The sequence below is a fragment of the Bufo gargarizans genome, chromosome 5 (assembly GCF_014858855.1).
Source record: "Bufo gargarizans isolate SCDJY-AF-19 chromosome 5, ASM1485885v1, whole genome shotgun sequence".
NCBI classification, from domain to species: Eukaryota; Metazoa; Chordata; class Amphibia; order Anura; family Bufonidae; genus Bufo; species Bufo gargarizans.
Window position 1 is genome coordinate 218,592,100 of NC_058084.1, and position 17,512 is coordinate 218,609,611.

General features: G+C 48.0%; 1 protein-coding gene across 2 annotated transcripts in view; it reads right to left on the reverse strand.

Annotated features, from left to right (window-relative positions):
• TERT (telomerase reverse transcriptase) overlaps positions 1-17,512 on the reverse strand; it is a 106,477-nt gene that overhangs the window by 44,963 nt on the left and 44,002 nt on the right. For both annotated transcript variants that reach the window (XM_044295112.1, XM_044295111.1), the window contains exons 5-6: positions 6,141-6,323; positions 3,332-3,493 (exon numbers count right to left, since the gene is read on the reverse strand). In XM_044295112.1, the coding sequence (XP_044151047.1) occupies positions 3,332-3,493; positions 6,141-6,323 (345 nt within the window). The remainder of the gene's footprint in view (positions 1-3,331; positions 3,494-6,140; positions 6,324-17,512) is intronic.

Here is a 17,512-nt window from a genome sequence, read left to right on the forward strand (position 1 = left end):
AGAAACAGAATGTTGATGGAATGGAAGACATCTTGATGCATCCTGGACAGATCTCCTTCCGTTCAGAATACATGAGGACTAAACTGAAAAGTTTTTTTTTTCCAGTATTGAGATCCTCTGCTGGAAAACAACAATGCAAGTGTGAAGGTAGCCTTATTCACAAGCACAATATATAATTTATTAAAAACATGCATCTCTATGTGGTAGTGCTATAGTTTTTTGATAAGTGCATAGCTTTGCATGTAGAGATCCCAGGTTTGAATCATGGGAGAGATTTACATAAACTTGTTTTTCTGTTATTTTTTCTCTCTCTCTCATTTAACGCATAATTAAAGGTTATACTACAATAAATTATATAAAATCATATAATAACAATAAAATGTCTTGCTATATTGAGAATAGTGTTTTTTGTTTTGCTTAGAAACCTGAATAATATTACTGGTTTATTTACAGGTACAATATATGATTATAAAGAAATCAGAAATATTTATTATTATACATTATTTTCAATATGGTAAAGATATATGAGGTAATTTATCAAACTGGTGTAAAGTAGAACTGGCTTAGTTGTCCATAGCAACTAACCAGATTCCACCTTTCATTTTCCAAAGGAGCTGTCAAAAATGACTGGTGGAATCTGATTGATTGCTAAAGGCAACTAAGCCAGTTCTACTTTATACCAGTTTAATAAATTACCCCAATAGACTATTATTATGGGTTAAAGGGAACCTGTAACCTGGATTTTGGGTATAGAGCTGAGGACATGGGCTGCTAGATCGCCACTAGCACATCCGCAATATCCATTCCCCATAGTTCTCTGTGCTTTTATTGTGTCCATTTTAAAAAAAAAAATATATATGTAAATGAGGCTACTAACGTTTCTGGAGCCCAGCCACGCCCACTATGCCCCTTAACACTGACCATAGGTTACAGTCCTGCAGGCTTGTATTGGCTAATGTAGGTCATTTGATGTGCCATATTAGCATTTTGGGGGAATATCTCAGGAACGGTAAGTCCTAGAGAGCTGAGACCCGGTCTATAACCTTCCCGGACACCTGGTGTACCCGTGTGCCAAATATCATGATTGTAAATGCGACGGTGCAGATTCCTTTAGTGGACACACACACACATACATTCAGTTTTATATATTAGATATTGTGACTGTTAACACGTCAGTAAAATGTAAATTAGCTTTCTGTATATTAGCCCTCACAGGATTCAGCCCCGCCTCCTGGTGCTCGAACTTCTCATTTGCATATGAATAAAAACACAGATATCTCTGCAGCTGTTTAGCACAGACAAACGAAAGAAAGGTATTGTTTTAGTCAGCATGATGAGCCCTACCAGTTCATCCTGGTGACAGAACCCCTTTTATTCACCTCTATTATCAGGGTTGCTCCAGAAGGACAACTTATCACCTATCCACAGGACAGCTGATAAGTGTCTGGTTGGTGGGAATGTCTGACTACTAAGAATCCAACCACCAATTATAAGAAGGAGAGTCTTCTATTCACTATGTCAATGAGCAGTGATTGAGTATATGCACTGTATGAGTCTGCTGGAGATAGCCAAGCACTGCAGTCTGCCATCTTCAATGGTACCACAGACCGTGAATGTAGCTTCAGTGTGCATGCTCGAGCAACGTCTAGTGGTCAGATCCCCACTGATCATTTTGTTACAACCACTTTAACCTACGATGTTTACTTGTCTTAGCACTCATTAACAGGGCTGTGCATATGCCCCAAAGAATATCCATAAACTAAAAGGTTAAAAGTTATGGTAAAAACACTATTGCCCTGGCCTAGGGGTTGCCAACTATTTACTTTGAGTGGGTGAAATTCAAACTGTTATGAATTAATATTAAAAATAAGTTGACAAGAATTTCACAAGACTCTGCTCAATTTGCTGAACTTTGTCTCTGCGGATACCTAATTAAAGGGGTTGTCTGGGTGTGTGATGCCCTATCCTTGTACATGTACGGCGCTGGTAGCTAAAGGGTTAAAGGTTCTTGTTGGGCAAAAGTAGTAAAAAAAAATAAAAAATATTATTAAGTTATCATGTTATTTATGACACAAACTAGTGAACATTGTTTTTTCGGTTTATTCCCCCCAGAAAGTTATTAGCAATGAGCATTGTGTACCCCAAAATGGTGCCATTGAAAACTACAATTTATCCTGCAAAAAATAAGCCCTCATTCATCGATGGAAAAAGAAAACAGTTACAGCTCTTTGATTGCGACAACAAACAAAAAAATGCTTGGCCATTAAGATGCAAAACTAAGGGGTCACTAAGGGGTTAATGCTAATGGACTTGCTCAGTCCTCTGCCATGTCATTCTTTTTTTGGTCAGAGCACAGAGCTTTTACAGAAATGTCTATCATAGAAGTAACATACAATAAAACTGCAGATTAAAATTGCAACAAATACAGTACATTTGTGGACACATCCATTAAATATGCCATCAATGTTTGAATGGAGAAGGTCCAATCTTTCATAACCCCCACTGGTTCTAAAAACAGAACTGCAGTTCTTGTGCCTTTTCTCACTACAGCCCACTCCCAACAATGCTCTGTTTTGTGAATTGCAATACGGCCCCATAAATGAATTAGTACACAGTACCAGGTTTGGTGATTTGCCAAGCACTACAGCTCCTGCATTCTTGGGGATGATGGGGGTCCTTAGCACTGGTATTGGTGAGAAAATAACTTTGAAGGAGACCTGTCACTATGAAAATGCACAGCCGCGGATGGAAGGCCGCCACAGATAGGATCGCCTCCTTGACTTCACAGCCCAGAATGAGCAGGAATATAAATGAATGAAATGCAAATTATACTGAATCGTTTTCCCATAAAACTTTATATCAATCTGCCTGCAGCTCAAACACCATATTCAGTACGGCAGATTCCCTTTAAATGGCATCTGTCAGCAGATTTGTACCTATGAAACTGGCTGACCTGTTACATGTGCTCTTTACAGCTGAAGGCATCTATGTTGGTCCCATGTTCTTATGTGCCCACATTGCTGAGAAAAATAATGTTTTAATATAAGCAAATGAGCCTCTAGGAGCAACAGAGGCGTTGCCGTTACACCTAGAGGATCTGTTCTCTTCAACTGCTGCACATTCTGCAGCCCCCATTGCTCTTAGAGGCTCATTTGCATATATTAAACCATTAAATCTCTCAGCAATGCAAGCACAAATGAACATGGGACATCACAGATGCCTTCAGCTGCCAGGGGCACATTCAACAGGTCAGCCAGTTTCATAGGCACAAATCTGCTGACAGATGCCCTTGAACACAAATAAAACCATACTTCAATGAAACAATCCTTACATGTCTTTTAAAAGATTTCCTAATACGGCCACATGAATCCATCCACAACACAGCATAGCGTCGTATGCAATAAACTTCTTCATTATCTGGTTTTATTACTTTTGAGATTACTTCCTCAAGTTTTGGATGAGGAATTGTGTCATATGCCTCCTTTATATCAGTCTACAAATTAAACACAAAAAAAGATCATTTCTCAACCACAGAGCAAAGCGACCAGAAAACACAGACACAAAGTACGATTGTTTACTTCACTTCCCCAGAATTCAACTCACCAAGAAAACCTCGGTGCCGACATTTAAGCTAGCAAGGAACGTTCAGAAAGTTTAGGTCTATAGCCTGCAACACTGTCAATGGAACTATCATACAGGCGGAAACCGAATACAAGATGAGTAATGCAAAGCATTTACACAATATCTAAACTGGTGTTAGAAGGTAGACATGTGCTTTAGGCCTCGTTCACACCTCAGTGTTTAGTCAGTGATTTCCATCAGTGATTTGTGAGCCAAAACCAGGTTAAACTCCAAACACAGAACAGGAGCAGATCTTTCCCTTTTACCTCATGTCTGTGGAGGCTCCACTTCTGGTTTTGGCTCACAAATCACTGATTGAAATCACTGACCAAACACTGAAGTGTGAACGAGGCCTTATAGTTCAATGTTAGAAAAGACTTGAGAATAGTGTCAGTGGCAAATACACCAGCACATGCTTGAGAAAATTGATGCAAACCAACTTTCTAGCCACAAATTGCTTAAAGAGGACCTTTCACCAGAATAAAACTTCTAAACTAACTATACAGACATGTAGAGCGGCGCCCAGGGACCCCCCTGCACTTACTGTTATACCTGGGCGCCGCTCAGTTCTCCCGGTATAGCCTCCGGTATCTTCATAGTTAGGCTCCACCCAGGGGAACCTGCTGGCGTCTCCTTCTCCCATGCTGTAGCGCTGGCCAATCACAGCGCTCAGCTCATAGCCTGAGCGGCTTTTTTCTCTCTCAGGCTATGAGCTGAGCGCTGCGATTGGCCAGCGCTACAGCATGGGAGAATGAGACGCCGGCAGGTTCCCCTGGGTGGAGCCTAACTATGAAGATACCGGAGGATATACCGGGAGAACGGAGCGGCGCCCAGGTATAACAGTAAGTGCAGGGAGATCCCTGGGCCCCGCTCTCCATGTCTGTATAGTTAGTTTAGAAGTTTTATTCTTTAACTGGGTTGTCTGAGATACTGTATTGTCTGATACATAAAAGTGGGGGGAAAATGTCAGTGCATCTTATAAAGCAAATACTAGTGAACAATTTCATTTTAAAAGCGCTTGCTGGTATGCAGGAGGCGCGGGGAGTGGTGACTGTAGCGCTGTACTGGCCTTACCGCATACAGCGTCAGGACGCAGTGCGTGCACTATGACGTGATGTGGTAGGCAGTCAGGTCACAGAGCAGTGCAGGCTCAAAAAAGAAAAGGGAGTGGTGAGTGCTGGAAAGAGCTCTGGATATGCAGAGTGGTGGTGGAGCAGGAGAAGTAAGCTACCGTATTTTTCGCTTTATAAGACGCACTTTTTTTCTCCTCAAAAGTGTGTGTGTGTGTGTGGGGGGGGAATGGCCGTGCATCTTATGAAGCGAATACTAGTGAGCGCTTCCATTATGAAAGCGCTCACTAGTATACATTAGGTGCCAGGAGCGGGGAAGAAGTGCAGCAAGCGCTTTCGGCACTCACCCTCCTCGGTCTTTTTTGCTGCTGCCAGCGCTGCACTGTCTTGACCCTGTACAGCGTCAGGACATAGTGTGTGCACTATGACCTGATGCTACACGCTGTCAGGTGACAGGGGGAGCGAGACGCCGGACCCGGAGCGGAGCCGTGGCACAGGAGAGGTAAGTAAGTTTTTCATTTTATTCTGATCTGAGGCCTGATTAGGGTTAATAATAAAGGGCTTATCTGAGGTCTGATAGGGGTTAATAATAAAGGGTTGATCTGAGGTCTGATAGGGGTTAATAATAAAGGGCTGATTTAAGGTCTGATGGGGTTCTGACATGGAGGGCTGATATGGGGGTCTGATCTGAGGTCTGATGAAAAATATTTTTTTCCTATTTTCATCCTCTAAAATCTGGGCGTCTTATCATCGGGTGCGTGCAAAAAAACGCCCCCTCGTCCTGTTGATTGACAGGGCCAGCCGCGATCTCCTCCTCCGGCTGGCCATGTCAGCATTTCAAAAATCACGCGCCTGTGTTCATTCGGCGCAGGCGCTCTGAGATGAGGAGGCTCGTCTCCTCAGCACTCCCTCAGTGCGCCGGTGCCGATGACGTCTTCTCTTTCGGTGATGTCATCGGCACAGGCGCACTGAGGGAGTTCTGAGGAGGCCAGCCTCCTCATCTCAGAGCGCCTGCGCCGAATGAACACAGGCACGCGATTTTTGAAATGCTGACAGGGCCGGCCGGAGGAGGAGATCGCGGCTGGCCCTGTCAATCAACAGGACGAGGGGGTGTTTTTTTGCGGCGGCTACCAGCAAGTAGACGCCCTACTTGCTGGTAGAGACCTCATTTACATATTATAAAAGTTTGTTTTTAGAAGAAACTGCTGAAAGAAAGTAAGTAAGAGCATTATATTTTCATATATCGCAGTATAAGGAATTTAACTAGCCCCCCCCCCCCCCCAAAAATGACTTTAGTGGGGTGACAGAAGCCCTTTAAAAGTAGATTAAATATTTTATATTTTTCCACGACTCCTACTTTCTAGCATGATAATCATGATTGGTTTAGGGAATTTTACAGTATCATAAACTGCAATAATGCATTTCTCATTATAATAACACTGTACTAACCTTTACAAAGTAAAACTTGACATTTTCAGAATTAGATTCTTTAAGCCACAGCACATATGTTTTCCATTTCTTATATATGTCATCAAGTCCAAATACAGAGGAGCCAATCAAGTTGGAAGACTTGTTTCTTTCATAATTGAGAATACTGAAGAGGTTTCTGACTTGAGTGTTGAAATATTGAATCTGCAAAAATATGAAAAATAGCAAGGGAAATAAATCTTCAACGTTCACTAGCACTAATATCAGTTGCTGGTGATGAGTGCACTGGCAGTTTTAGATCACCACCAGAAAAAAAAAAATGACAGCTGAAAAAACAGACTGCCTAGCCATCAATATAAAAATGAATACACCCTACCATTTGTTAAGTTGCGGCCTTGGGCTAAAATTTTAAAAAAATCAAGTCCCCCCCCCATTAATCTGCACTTTAAAGGGGTTAAACAATCCTATAAAATGCCCCACCCCCAATATGCCGGGCCCCTCACATTGAATCTACTTACCTGGATCCTGGTCCCCGCACCTCCACAGCTGCAGGGACCAGGAGCAGCGCAGGGAGCCAGGTAAGTATATTCAATGTGAAAGGCCCGGCATATGGGGGGCATTTTATGGGATTGGATAACCCCTTTATTACCCCATAATGAGAAAGTGAAAATAGAATTTTACAGTTTTTGCTAATGTATTAAATACATATTGCATGGACATAAGTATTCAGACCCTTTGTATGACACTTGAAATTTAGCTCTGAGTGCCTCCCATTTCTCTTGATCATGTTTTTTTCTTTATGTTTCTAGACCATAACTGGAATCTATCTGTGGTAAATTCAGTTGAAACTGTATATGATGGGGGCGGAGCCTGACCACGCTGCTGCATGGCCATTGAAGTCTGAGCTCCTTAAGAGAACTGGCAATTTCACCCATAAATAAACACTCCATCTGAACTGCAATGGGAAAGATCGGCAAGGGAAAGCAGGGGGACATCGTTGAGGCAACTCTGGTCGGGTCAAGACAACAGGACTTGGAGAAATTCCTGCGAAAAAAACTCTAAACCAGCCGTATCTAGCGAGACCAAGATGGCGCCGAGCACCACATGCGACTCTCAGGAGGAAGAGCTCTCCGATGCAGGTAGTGCTCCAGACATATCAGAACGCAGATATAAAGGAAGACTTACGCCACATAGTTCACAAAGTGGTAGCATTAGAAAACACTCAGGATGCCATATTGTCCTTTGGCGAGAAAACCAGTGAAGCGCTAGCAGCACACAAAGCCCTACTAAATGAAGCTCTCCTCAAATTAGAGGATCAGGAGAATTGCAGCCGCAGGCGCAATTTGCAGATACGTGGAATCCCTGAATCAGTGGCAACTGAAGCGCTACCAAAAATCGCCAGGGAACTATTCGCTTCATTATTAGGCCTGGAAAGGGCAGCTCAAATTATCATTGAAAGAATCCACAGGGCCTTGCGCCATAGGCCAAAGACGAATGAGTCGCCACTCAACATGATATGCGGCCTACTTCAGACATCCTGAAAAGCTGCAGAGAATCCAATTCACTCAAATATGAGAAAGCCGACATCTTAATGTTTCAAGATCTGGTCCTCTCTACCCTGGCCAAACTCCGAATCCTCAGACCCCTTTTAGATGTGCTGAAAGCATCAGCGACACCGTTCCGTTTGCTTTACCTGTTTGGCCTCGCAATCACAAAAAATGGCAAACAAATAACCATCAGGTCGCCACAAGACCTTACAGCTGTCTGGAGCACTTTGGGACTTACCCCCATAGAGATCCCCCTCCTGGATGCCTGCGGACCAAGGCGAACCGCTGCCATCGCAACCTCGCTCAGACCCTTGGACACTGGTGTCGTCAGAGAAGATGGATAAAACCCAGAAGGGCTGCACGCCCAGAAACCCGACCTGATCCTCCCAATTCACCTCAAGATACTCCCATATCCACGCTACGAGAAGAGTCTTCGGTAACCCTCCGAGACTCTGTCATTCTTCCCTGGACCTACCACGGGGCTCTTTCTGCTCTCCATGTATGCTACTCGCATACCTAAGGTATCATACAGCTGCCCGTGTGCCACCAGGCCACTTCGACAACCTATCAGTTTACCAGTTCGCCGTTGCTGTTGTGACACCCAGATGGACACATTATATCTTCTCACTTTTTATTTTTTACTTTTCCTTACTTTATAGTTGTTTTATTACTTGCACTATGTTGATATACATGATCTAAGGGGGTATAGCCAGTGTACCTCTAGTTCTGGTCCCACCATTACTTTACTGGTCCTTAAGAGATCACTAGGCGCTATACGGGACCCCTGAGCACATTCCTACACTAGCCTCAAAAGCAGTGTTACCGTGTGCTCCCAGGTGCTTAGAAGGGCGCTCACCTACCCCAGTTATGTGGTTGATTGCCATTATTGTTAAACTTAAAAAAAATTCTCCCCCTCGTCCTCCCCACCCGAATTATCCTTCTCCAACTACCATTACTGAACCCTATACCTTGGAGATCTCACTGAATATGCATTTGAGTGTGTTGTTGATATCATGGTATCTATTGTAGTGTCATCTCTCAATGCATGGGGTCTGAACGAGCCACTCCTTCACAAAGACAAAGTCTCCATAGCTTTCATCCAAGAATCTCATTTTAAAACGGGTAAGATTCCTAACTTACCTCCCAGGCGAATCTCCCAATGATTTCATAGCACATATTCATCAGCAAGCAGAGGTGTCAGCATTGCCATTCATAAAAAACTTCCATTCAAACACTCTGCCTCCGTTGCTGACCCAGAGGGTCGCTACATGTTTATCAAGGGCTCAATCGCAGGCACCCGGGTCACACTGATAAACTTATATGCCCATAACAAGGGCCAAAACACAGTGGCTCGTTTGGACCCTCAAACTACTTAGCACCCTGAAAGAAGGCGGGGTTATTTTGGGGGGTGATTTTAATGTCCCACTAGAGCCAGAACTAGACTCCTCCACTAAATGCACACATATCTTCTACAAACTCCTTGGCTAATTCAGAGCAGCCCTGAAAAATGTTGGAGTTACGAACGTATGGCGTACCCTCAACCCTTTATGCCACGATTACACATTTTACTCTCATGTGAAACCTTCTTACCACAGAATAGACTACCTTTTCCTATCCACTGCCCATGCCTCACTTATTACAAAAGCCAGTATTGGTAACATTACCCTTTCGGACCATGCCCCGATCTTACTCTACATTTTCCTAAAAGACCTACCCCAGAGAGAATGGAATTGGCGCATAAATGATACGCTGATAGCGGACCCCCTTAGATATATCAAAGCTTAATTTCTCCCTGGAAGAGTACTTCAGACTCAACCAGACTCATCAGACCTCGCCATCCATACTATGGGAAGCGCACGAAACAGTAATTAGAGGTTAGCTTATTGCCCTAGGCTCCCTAACAAAAAGGAGATTTTTGTGAAACTCACCTGTAAAATCTTTTTCTCGTCTTTTCCATTGGGGGACACAGACCATGGGTATAGCTTAGAGGTATTACTAGGAGGGACACTATGCAAAAACGAAGCTCCTCCTCCTCGGGCTATACCCCCAGACACCTCCAGGAGGACTTCAGTTGTTGCAAAAGCAGTAGGAGAAGGAGAACTGAAAAAACCACAATGGAAACCATCACACCAACTAAACAAAAAAAGCGGGCAGGAGCTGTGTCCCCCAATGGAAAAGACGAGAAAAAGATTTTACAGGTGAGTTTCTCAAAAATCTCCTTTTCTCGTACATTCCATTGAGGGACACAGACCATGGGACGTCCAAAAGCAGTCCATGGGGTGGGAAAAACCAACACCGCCAGGAGAAAAAACGTCCAACCGTTAAACGGGCACCACGGCCTGCAATACCCTGCGCCCGAGGACAGCATCAGCCGAGGCCAGCGAGTGCAACTGATAAAACTTTGTGAACGTATGCAAGGACGACCAAGTGGCAGCCTTACACAACTGGGAGGCGGAGGCGCGATTGCGTCTGTTCCAGGAAGCTCCCACTGCCCTTGTGGAGTGAGCGGTAATCCGCGACGGGGGAACCTGACCACGAGCGCGATAGGCCGCAGCAATAGCGGAACGGATCCACCGCGCCACAGTAACCTTGGAAGCCGCCAGACCCTTACGAGACCCCTCGGGAACCACAAAGAGGGAGTCCGAACGACGAAAGGAGGCGGTGGCCCCCAGATACACTTTCAGGGCCCTGACGACGTCCAGGGAGTGGAGAGCACGTTCCTTGGGGTTCGCCGGAGAAGGACAAAAAGAGGGCAGGACAAGATCCTCGTTAAGGTGGAACGGGGAAACCACCTTGGGCAAAAAAGAAGGAACCGGCCGTAGCACCACCTTATCCTGGTGGAAGACCAGAAAAGGCTCCTGACAGGAAAGCGCGGCCAGCTCCGAAACCCTCCTGATGGAGGTAATGGCCACCAGAAAAACCACCTTCCAGGTGAGGAAGACTAGGGAGACCTCCCTCAGAGGCTCAAAAGGCGCCTCCTGAAGGGCGCGCAGGACCAGGTTAAGATCCCAGGGGGGTAAGGAAGGAACATACGGAGGAACCGAATGCGCCACCCCCTGCAGGAAGGTTCTCACAGGCCCCAAAAAGGCAATAGACCGTTGAAAAAAGACCGCCAAGGCCGAAACCTGACCCTTCAAAGAACTGAGCGACAGCCCCACCTCAACGCCGGACTGTAGAAAGGCCAGCACCACCGGAACAGAGAAACGAAGCGGCGGAAAACCCGACTTCTCACAAAAGGTTAGATAGGCCCTCCAGGTGCGATAATAGATCCGCGAAGAAGCCGGCTTTCGAGCTCTGATCATGGTTCTCACCACTGCATCAGAGAAGCCTCTCTTCCTCAGGATGTAGGTCTCAATAGCCACGCCGTTAAACGCAACTGACGTGAATTCTGGTGGAAGAGCGGTCCCTGAGATAGAAGATCCTCTCTGTCGGGAAGAGGCCACGGAACGTCCGCTAACATTCGGACGACGTTGGAGAACCAGGCGAGGCGAGGCCAATCCGGAGCGATAAGAATGGTCGGTATCCCCTCCGCCTCGATCTTGCGCAGCACCTTCGGCAACAGAGGAAGTGGAGGGAAGACATAGAGGAGGTCGAATCGCTGCCAAGGAGACACCAGCGCGTCCACTCCGCACGCCCTTGGGTCCCGAGCGCGGGCCAGGAACACCGGCACCTTGTTGTTTAGCCGGGACGCCATTAAATCCACGTCCGGACGGCCCCATCGGCGGCAGATGTCCTCGAACACCTCCGGATGTAGGGACCACTCTCCCGGATCCACCTTGGTGCGGCTCAGAAAATCCGCCGTCCAGTTGTCGACGCCCGGAATGTACACCGCCGACAACACTGGAACATGAGACTCAGCCCATAGGAGGATCCTCGCCACCTCCTGCATCACTGCCCGACTGCGCGTTCCGCCCTGAGGATTGACATAGGCCACAGCCGTGGCATTGTCCGACTGAACACGCACCGGCCGAGCCGCAAGGAGGGAAGTCCAGTGGGAGAGGGAGTTGAAGATCGCCCTTAGTTCCAAAACGTTTATCGGAAGACGGGATTCCTCCGTCGACCAGACCCCCTGAACTGTGAGGTTCCGGAGAACGCCTCCCCAACCGATGAGGCTGGCATCGGTGGTGACTATCGTCCAGGAGAACGGAAGGAAGGACCTCCCTGATGAGAGATTCGGGGAGGCCTGCAACCAGGGGAGAGACAACCGAACGTGCCGGGACAGGCGGACAGGAGCGTCCAGACCCCGAGAGGTCTTGTCCCATAGGGCAAGAATCCACTGTTGTAACGGTCGAGTGTGGAACTGGGCATACGGAATCGCCTCGAAGGAGGCGACCATAAGGCCCAGAACCCGCATGCACTCCCGAATGGTGGGACGAGGAGCTTGTAGAAGGAGCGACACCGCCCTCCGAATCTGAGAGGACTTGGAATCCGGAAGAAACACCCGAGAACTCGAGGTGTCCAAAATCATCCCCAGGAAGGAGAGTCTCTGGGAAGGGTGCAGAGAGGATTTTGGTAGATTGATCAGCCACCCGAACCGTTCTAGAGATTGAACGGTAATTCGGACGCTGTCCTCGGCCTGTGGAAGAGACGGGGCTTTTTTATCAAGATGTCGTCCAGGTAGGGCAACAAAAACGCGAAAACGCGAGGGGCGGTCGCCAACCCAAAAGGCAGGGCGACGAACTGGTAATGACAACCCCAGATGGCAAAACGCAGAAAGCGATGGTGAGACTTCGCAATCGGGACGTGTAAGTAGGCGTCTTGAATGTCCACAGACGCGAGAAATTCCCCCGGAAGCAGAGAAGCAATAACGGAGCGAAGGGACTCCATGCGAAACTTCCGCACCCTTAGAAACTTGTTCAGAAGCTTCAGATCCAGTATCGGGCGCACCGACCCCTCCTTCTTCGGAACGACGAACAGGTTTGAGTAAAAACCTGTTCCCTGTTCCTCCGGGGGAATGGGGAAAATGACACCCCGGTCCAGAAGAGAGGAGACCGCCAAAAGGAGGTCCGAGGCCCTGGCTGGATCCCCCGGAACGCGAGACGGGAAAAAGCGTTCCGGCGGACTGGACGCGAACTCCAATTTGTAACCGGACGTCACAATCTCCAGAGCCCAGGCGTCCTGAACGTGAGCCCTCCAGACCTGCTGAAAGGAGAGCAAACAGCCCCCCACCACGAGGGGTGGGGGCACCCCTTCATGCGGAGGGCTGCTTGGGAGCAGGGGGACGGGTTGACTGTGCCCGTGGTCGCCAAGAGGGCTGGGGTTTGAAGAAAGGCTTCTTGCGGGATTCCTGGGATCCCCCAGCCGACGAGGACGAAGACGTCCTGGCTGTGGAGAAGCGACGAAAGGACTGGCCCCGGAACCCTGAAGCCCGAGATCGAAAGGGCCGTTTGGATCTGGGTTGAGGAAGATGAGTACTCTTGCCCCCCGTTGCGGCAGAAATGAATTCGTCCAACTGGGCTCCAAAGAGTCTAGATCCTTCAAAGGGAAGGTTAGCGAGGGAACGCTTGGAAGAAGCATCAGCATCCCACACCTTCAAAGAAACCTCTCTACGCTGAATGACCGAGAGGGCCGAAATACGGGCAAATAGTGAACCGATATCCATTGAAGCCTCACAGAGATATTTAGAAGCCTGAGACATTTGGAGAATAAATTCCAAAGTGTCTGCAGGGGCGCCCTGTTCCGTCAGATCCTGGTGGTGGCGCCGCAACCACGCCGTAAGGGCTCTGGCAACCCAAGCCGACGCAAAAGCCGGTCGCAGGGAAGCGCCCGCCAGAGAGAAGATGGACTTGGAAAGTGAATCCAGGCGTCTGTCCACCGCATCCTGCAGGGAGGAACCGTCTAGGACAGGAAGGGCCGTGTTCTTGGCCAACCTGGCCACCGGAGGATCTACCTTAGGGGAAGAAGTCCACTTTTCCACCGAGTCAGAGGGGAAAGGGTAAAGCGTATCCATGCGCTTGGTGGCCGAAAATTTCTGATTGGGTCGGTCCCAAGCCTTTGATATGACCGCTGTGAATTCCTCATGAACGGGGAACACCGCGGATTCGGGCCTTTTGGGCGGAAAGAGGGAGAACTCCCGACTAGTGGAGGGAGTGGAATCTCCGTGGATATTAAAAGTGTCACGGACAGCCTCCACCAATTCGGATACCATGGTGGAAAGCTTAGGCAGGGGTTCCCGCTCCGTGGCCTCGTCCGATCCAGACAATTCCCCTTCGGATTTGCGCTCCCCACGAGAGGGAGAGTCAACCGGGCATGCCTCAAGGCGTGGGGGAGAAGCGGAGTCATCCGATGAGGAATGCTGCCGCTCACGCTGCCTCTTAGACGTCAGACGCCCCCTGTGAGAATCACTGAGAGGAGATGGAGCGGTGGACGCCACTGGAGTAGTAGCTGCCATACGCTCCATGAAGGACATGGCTGCCTTGGCAACTAGGGCCAGATCCGCTGCCGCACTAGACATTGCGGAAGTCCAGGCGGGTACCGCCGATTCCGCAGGGGCAGAGGGAGGACTGGGCTGAGCAAGAGAAGGAGGCTGATCCTGTCCAGGAGCAGGGCACGAGTCACAGGTGCCAGAGGCAGAAAAAGGCAGAAGGCACACCTTGCATGACCCAAAAAGAGCCTGAGAGGAGGCCTTGGCAGATTTAAGTGCCCCAGGCTTTGGCATGATGGAACCCCACAGTAAAAGATCTCCTACCAGTTGCTGCAAAGATCAGGAGCAGAGCAAGCTGTTCTCCTACCACCCAGGCAACGCTAGCAGAAGTCTCCGGTGTAGAGAGATGAGGAGCTGCACGGCCGTGAGCAAACAGAGCGGCATGCCGAGGCTCCGCCCCCCCCGAACGCGTCATTATGGCGCGAAAAAAGCGCGTGCGCGAAAATATGCACGAAAATAAGCTCGCGCGCGAAAATATGCACGAAAATAAGCTCGCGCGCGATTTGAACATACACCCCGACTTCCCTCACGTGGTGCAGCAGGGGTTAACGAGACCATGGAGGAGCGGCCTGCCGGCGGGCGCTGAGAGAGCGCAGCAGCCAAGGCCCGACGAGAGAAGCGCTGAAGCCCACAGTTTAAGGGGGAAGAGATGCCAGTACTCCAGTGCCAAAATGAAGAAAGTGCCCCCATCAGGATCCTTCTTCAAGCTCACCCAGGTAGCCACAGACAAACAGACACAGAGGGAGGGGGAGGGACTGGGCAATACTTATCTGCTCAGCATGCTCCCTCTATGTCCAGACCAGCAGGGATGCGCCTCTTCAGACTTCTGACTCCAATCCAGGAGAACAGTGCTCTGGAGGAGGGTAGGCAGCAGGCGTCCCAGCAGCTGGTGGGATGCCAGAGCTGACATGTTGAGCCTGGATCCACTTTTCTTCTGTGGGGGGATGGGAGGTAGCCAGGACACGTCGAAAGACGGTGGCAGACACTCCACGGGGGCCAGGAAAGCGCAATGCTGACCTGCGTCCCCATCTGAAAACAGAAAAAAATAACAAACAGGAGAAGAGTAAGCGTCACCTCCTTGGACAGACACTAAGCAAAGACTGAAGTCCTCCTGGAGGTGTCTGGGGGTATAGCCCGAGGAGGAGGAGCTTCGTTTTTGCATAGTGTCCCTCCTAGTAATACCTCTAAGCTATACCCATGGTCTGTGTCCCCCAATGGAATGTACGAGAAAAAGAAACACCTAATGGCCCTTGACACCCTATTGTCCCAGATTTCCAAACTAGAAATCTCACATAAGCAATCCAGAGCCAATAGCAGCTCAGGAGTTTCTAAAGCTATGCACAGAGCTGAAGAGCCTTCTGAATGTAACTTCAGCAAAGATGTTCCTCCGCTCCAGATTCAAAGCTTATGCACACGGAGACAAGGGTAACAAATTAATGTCAGCCCTGATTAAACTACAACAATCTAACTCCTTCATACACTCCATTAGTTACACGAAGGGAACTTGACACAACACCACCCCAGAGATTGCAAAAGCCTTCTGTGCCTTTTATGCCGAGCTATATAATTCTCCCCCCTCTGACCACCCACTCCCATCCACTATCCTGGAAGCCACTACAGCATTCCTATCCTCCCTTGACTTACCATCCACCTCCAACCCCCAATCTGAACAATTACTTGTCCCCATCACAGAATTAGAAGCACACTGAGGACCCGATGGGCTCTCTATCCAATACTATAAAATGACAACTTGGCCCCCCACTTAACAACGCTCTGTAACCACCTCCTTAAAGGAGGTTCCCTCTCACCCCAAGTATTAGAAGCCCACATCACAGTAATATATAAAGACAAAAAGGATCCATTAGAATGCTGCAGTTACCGCCCTATCTCCCTTTTGAACACAGATGTGAAGTGGAGGGCGAAGATATTGGCACAGTGCCTCCAATCAATCCTGCCCAAAATAATTAATAGGGAGCAGGTGGGATTTGTCTCTGGCAGACAGGGTAAAGAGAACACAATACCGGATCAGTTCATACGGTCAATTTTCACACTTTATTCGGCTCCCTCTTCCACAGTCAAGATTAATGGTACTTTATCTCCCCCCTTCCACATACTCAATGGCACGAGACAGGGTTGCCCACTATCACCGGCCTTATTGGTACTAGTTATGGAAACTCTGCTCTGTAAAATTAGACAGGAACCACTGATCCGAGGACTTACTGCTGGACCTCACAATCACCTTACAGCCGCCTTCGCGGATGACCTACTTATAATGACCTCCAACCCATAAACATCTTTCACTAGACTCCTATCAATTTTCAATGAGTTCAGCTTCATTTTCAATTTTAAAATAAATTATAGTAAATCAGTTGCCCTCAACATTTCATGTCACAACTCCACTGTCAATGCACTGAAATATTCCACCCCCTTCTACTGGGCGTCTAAAAGCTTACAATACCTGGGAATTCATATTTCAGCAAACCCCAAGGAACAAGTCAATACGCTCACACCTCAAGTCCCTAAAAATCTTGTTCATTTCCTGGATAGGTGGGAAAAACTACCTTAAGACATACATAGTGCCCAAATTGACATACCTACTCCATACCCTCCCTATAGGGAGGGTATGGAATAGTATGTAAATTTGGGCACTATGTATATTACAAAGCAGAACAACTGAGTAGAAGCCTAACCTTACTCTTTCCAAATCCTCCAAGCCTACGCTCACAACTGGAGAGATACCTCCTGACTAACAAAGCAAGCACTTTGGCGGATCTGATGCCACTCACTTAACGACTCTTCCTTGACAATTTTGATGCGGGGCATGTTAGCTGAGTGTTCCAAGATCTATAAGACACAGGAGATCAGGTTCCCCTATCCGAACCTTCCCCTGAATCTTTTGCAACCATATATTTACATTCTGTGAGGTCTCTATGCTAGATGGCAGAACCAACTAGAATTGCATCCTCAACCTCCCCAGGGTGCAGAGAGCCTCTTTCCTACATCTATCGGCCTTCAAAAGGGACATCAGACACCTTACCATACCCCTTGCTCACTGGGGAGAAGAGTCCTGGGTTGACAAACTATTAGATGCACCCCAGCTTCCTAAAGGACTACTATCTCTATCATATAAACTACTCCCATCAGTCTTACCACCTAAATTAACCTTCCTAGATGCGTGGGAAAGGAAGCTCTCGATCAAACTCACAGACCTGGAAAAGGCCTTTATTTTGTCCAACTCACATGGATTTAATAGCAGTGATGGCCAGTTCGCAGTGTTCGCCGACGAACACATGCGATCTGCCATCTTTATTCACAAGCCCGGCGATGCAGAGGTAAGTCCTTACCTGTGCCTGCGCCGCGAGCCGCTCTGAAACACATGCGGTCACCGGGAGCAGGCAGTTCCGAGAACAGCCTTCAGCGGG